This window comes from Colobus angolensis, unplaced genomic scaffold (genome assembly GCF_000951035.1).
Source record: "Colobus angolensis palliatus isolate OR3802 unplaced genomic scaffold, Cang.pa_1.0 Scaffold64, whole genome shotgun sequence".
Taxonomy (NCBI): Eukaryota; Metazoa; Chordata; class Mammalia; order Primates; family Cercopithecidae; genus Colobus; species Colobus angolensis.
This window is the reverse complement of record NW_012120043.1, coordinates 846108-850600: the sequence shown is the minus strand read 5'-3', so window position 1 is coordinate 850600 and position 4493 is coordinate 846108. Positions and strand designations below refer to the sequence as shown.

General features: G+C 60.4%; 1 protein-coding gene across 1 annotated transcript in view; it reads left to right on the top strand.

The window, feature by feature from the left end:
* Positions 1-5: 5 nt before the first annotated feature.
* TMEM259 (transmembrane protein 259) overlaps positions 6-4493 on the top strand; it is a gene marked incomplete at its 5' end in the record, with an annotated part of 19015 nt that continues 14527 nt past the window's right edge. Inside the window, one exon of the mRNA XM_011964098.1 lies at positions 6-155. Within this exon, the coding sequence (XP_011819488.1) occupies positions 6-155 (150 nt within the window). The remainder of the gene's footprint in view (positions 156-4493) is intronic.

Below are 4493 nucleotides of genomic sequence, written 5' to 3'. Positions count from 1 at the left end.
CGCGCGGGCCTCGCACCCCCAACCTCAACCCCAACCCCCTCATCAACGTGCGCGACCGGCTCTTCCACGCGCTGTTCTTCAAGATGGCTGTCACCTATTCGCGACTCTTCCCGCCCGCCTTCCGCCGTCTCTTCGAGTTCTTCGTGTTGCTCAAGGTGACCGCGGCCCCGACCCCTGACCCTTGACCCCAGCGCCTGGCCCGACCCCCATGTCTGCGACCTGCGACCGCGATCCCTGGTCTCGCTGGGGACACCGAGCGCCACCCTGCACCCTGAGGCCCAGATCCGACCCTACCGATTAGGGCCCTCCCTCGCGACCTCTGACCCTGGGATTGGCCGGGGACACCGTCTGGTGACCCCATCCCGCCCGGGGACGTACACCCGGGAAGGCCGGTTGCCACTGCACTAGAAGCCGCTGTTCTCTACTCTGGAAACCTCACTCTCAGCCCCCTCCAGGGCCCATCCTGTCCCCGGCGACCGCCTTTCCCCGGTCCCCATCTACCCAGGCTTGGAGCCCGGTCCTGGCTTGCGACGTAGCACCTCCCGCCCTTTGACCCCTGACTCTGCCGCCTGTGACCCTCGGTCCCGAGGCCTCTTTCCCCTCCCCATGTGCTGGCCAGGAACCCAGCCCGACCCAGGGCTCCCTCGGACCAACCCCAGCCCTGGAAGCCCACTCCCCACTCTTCCTCCTGGTAGGGCTCGCTCCCTCCTTGTAGCCTTCCACCTGCCCCCACCCCGTTCCCCTCTCCTGAGCCTCAGGGGAATGTGACTTAGCTGAGGTCACCTCCCTAGGGTTAGCGGCGGAGTCGCCGGCAGCAGCGTTCCAGCCCATCCCCGGCCTCCTCCGCTTGGTCCCCACCCCCTTCCTGATCCAGGAGCTCAGGTTGTGGGTCTGTCTCCCCTGCCTCCTGTATGAGGCACCGACCTCTGCGTCTTGGCCTCTGTCCCCCTCCTGCCCTCCTCAGATGGCACAGAGGTCTCAGCCGGGCAGGACTGGCATCGGCCTGAGTCCCTCTGAGAAGGAGTCTGTCTTGGGTGACAGGAGGGGCTCAGCAGCAGCTGCAGCCCCTCAGAAAACAAGTTGGCCGGGGTTCTGGACCACCTGGGGAAACGGAGCCACGGCCGTTTTTGTTTTGCGTCAGAGCACCGCGGTGCTGGGGCTTCCGGGGTGCTGAAGTTGCGCCGTGAGGTTTTTGGAGCTAGTCTGCAGAGAGGGGGCTGACGCTGGCAGGCCAGGCCTGTTGGTCAGGAGCCGGCTGCTCTTTTGGGCTCGGCAGGTGGAGCTGGAGCTTGGCGGTCCTGCAGACCTGGGTCTCAAGGGAGGCCCCCTAGCCTCCAGATCCGTGGCCTCCCCAGGCCAGAGCTCAGCCCGTCATCCTTCCCACCTTCTTCCTGCCGCCCCCAGAGCGGCGTGGTTGCCTCTGGGCACCTGAGCAGGACTGTGAGGGTTCCTCAGGCAGGCGGCCTTTCCCGGCTCTGGGGTCCACAGACGGGACCTGAAACTGTGGACGGAGGCTGCTCTCTGGACGTGGGTTTTCCTTCCATGGGGTAGCCTGGGTCCAGGATGGAGCCACTCTGTCCTTAGCCTTGTGGCAGATGTGTGCTGGGTACCAGGCCAGGTTCCCCCGACAGAGCTCAGCCTCCCTGGGAGGTGCATCCCTGTTGCCTGGGCTTCCGTCCCACCACGTCCCAGTTTGGAAAGGGATCAAGCCTACCCAACTCTATCTCTAGGCAGGCACCACTCACAGGCGGTCGGATGGGGCTGGGCCAGAGCCGGAGGCCCCCCTCTCCTGTGTGGGGTGGAGACTCTGGGGAGGTTCTCAGCGCCCCCCATCCCTCCTCCCTCAGCAGGGGGCTCTGGGCTGCGAGATCTCTGGGTGGTGAATTTTTTTTTTTTTGAGATGGAGTCTTGCTCTGTCACCCAGGCTGGAGTGCAGTGGTTCGATCTCGGCTCACTGCAACTTCCACCTCCTGGGTTCCAGCAATTCTTCTGCCTCAGCCTTCTGAGTAGCTGGGATTACAGGCGCCCACCACCACAACCAGCTATTCTTTTTTTATTTTTGGTAGACGTGGGTTTTGCCATGTTGGCCAGGCTGGTCTCAAAACTCCTGATTTCAGGTGACCCGCCCACCTTGGCCTCCCGAAATGCTGGGATTACAGGTGTGAGCCCTGGCGCCCGGCCTGGGTGGGGAAATTGGTTCGTTGTGAATTCTCCACCAGGTAATCTGGTGGCTCAGAATCTGACCCTGCCGCCTTCACTTTTACTTATCTGCAAAGTGCAGGCTGGGACTGGCTTTCAGAGGGTACCTTGAATTCCGGAAGGCTCCTCTGCTTCCTGCCCACCCAGCTTCCGGGGCTCTCCCTGCAGAGAGCCAGGTCCTCCCTGGTACGATCCCTTCAAGGTTTCTTCATGCTGTGACCCCTGTGCAGCTGAGCTCCCAGCCCTGAGCTGGCCTGGAGCCCCCCGGCCCTCCCCCATGCCTGGGTGGCTTCAGGAAATGCCAGGAGCTCCCAGCCCTGAGCCAGCACGAGGCCCTCAGCCCCTCATCCTTGCCTGGGTGGTTTTAGGAAATGCCAGGCAGTGCCAGGTGCTGGGGAGAGAGGAGGCGACAGGGGCCTGTGTTCCAGAGGGCCCTGGGGAGACCTCCCTCCAGCCTCAGCATCCACCTCTGCTGGCCTTCCTGGTCCCGAAGCCAGCGTGGCAGAGACCGTCCATCCTAGGGCACTATCACTGGGTGCCCGCACTTGTGCAGTTGGGCTCTGAACCGAGGTGACCACTGAGTGGATGCCCACAGGGTGAAGGGGGTCTCGACTCAGCGCACTGGACATGGGCAAGGGCCCACCCCTAGCCACGGGGAGTAACGGGGCTCCTCCGGTGGGGTTGTTGTGATGATGAAAGACAGGGAGTAAGGCCAGGCATGGTGGCTCAAGCCTGTAATCCCAGCACTTTGGGAGGCCGAGACGGGCGGATCACGAGGTCAGCAGGTCGAGACCATCCTGGCTAACACAGTGAAACCCCTTCTCTGCCAGGTGGGGTGGCTCACGCCTATAACCCCAGCACTTTGGGAGGCCGAGGCAGGTGGATCACGAGGTCAGGAGTTCAATACCAACCTCGCCAAGATGGTGAAACCCCGTCTCTACTAAAAATAGAAAACAATTAGCCGGGCGTGGTGGCGGGCGCCTGCAATCCCAGGTACTCAGGAGGCTGAGGCCGAGAATTGCTTGAACCCAAGAGGCGGAGGTTGCAGTGAGCCGAGATCACGCCACTGCACTCCAGCCTGGGCGGCAGTGAGACTCTATGTCAAAAAAAAAACAAAAACAACTTTTTTTTGGGCGGGCTTGGTGGGTCACACCTGTAATCCCAGCACTTTGGGAGGCTGAGGCTGGCAGATTGCTTGAGCTCAAGAGTTCAGACCGTAGGCAACATGGATCTACAAAAAACCCTGTCTGGACCTGGCGTTGTGGCTCATTCCTGTAATCCCAGCACTTTGGGAGGCTGAGGCGGGCAGATCACCTAAGGTTGGGAGTTCAAGACCAGTTTCACCAACATGGAGCAACCCAGTCTCTACCAAAAATACAAAATTAGCCGGGGGCGGTGGCGCATGCCTGTAATCCCAGCTACTTGGGAGGCTGAGGCAGGAGAATCGCTTGAACCCGGGAGGCGGAGGTTGCAGAGAGGGGAGATCGCGCTTCTGCACTGCAGCCTGGGTGACAGAGCAAGGATCCGTCTCGAACAAAAAAAAAACCAAAAACAGAAACCGTAGTATCCTCTTATGTAGGCAGCAGGCACTCAATACGTGCCCCTGAAGACCATTCACTTATTGTTGCCCGAGGGCTACAGGGGCAGGTGGCACGGCGCTACACATGAGTGGGGACGGTCAGATTGTTCTATCGCCAACCTCTGTTGCCAGGGGAGACGGACATGGCCGGATCCGGGGAAGGGAAGCAAAACGAGCTGACCAGCTGCGGACTATACAGCAAAAATATGGAACGCTTCACGAATTTGCGTGTCATCCTTGCGCAGGGGCCATGCTAATCTTCTCTGTATCGTTCCAATTTTAGTATATGTGCTGCCGAAGCGAGCACGACTCAAAGGTTCCAGCTACAGCTATTTAAAGTCCTCCACGCTAATTACCTTACAGTTAGGAGACCTTATGGTCAGTTTTATATTTAGCATAACTTCCTACAGTTGTATATTGCCAAACAAATTCTGTTCTTGCACTTACTTTGAGTGTCTTCCATCACGCAAAATCCCATATCTTATCATAACTTTACCGTCTTATACTGGCCTCGTGGACGCGGTGGATTGTGGGTGTCAATATGCAAAAGACCTCTTTTGCATATTGCGCCCCTGGCGCCCCTGGCGCAGCCGAGGGCGGGGTGAGGCTTCCCCCGGCGGCCGCTGGTATCCCAGCGTGCCCTGCAGGCGCAGGGGGGCCGCTCTTGCCCGGCGTGGCGACTCGCTAGCGTCAGCAGGGCCGCGGCAGGACGAGG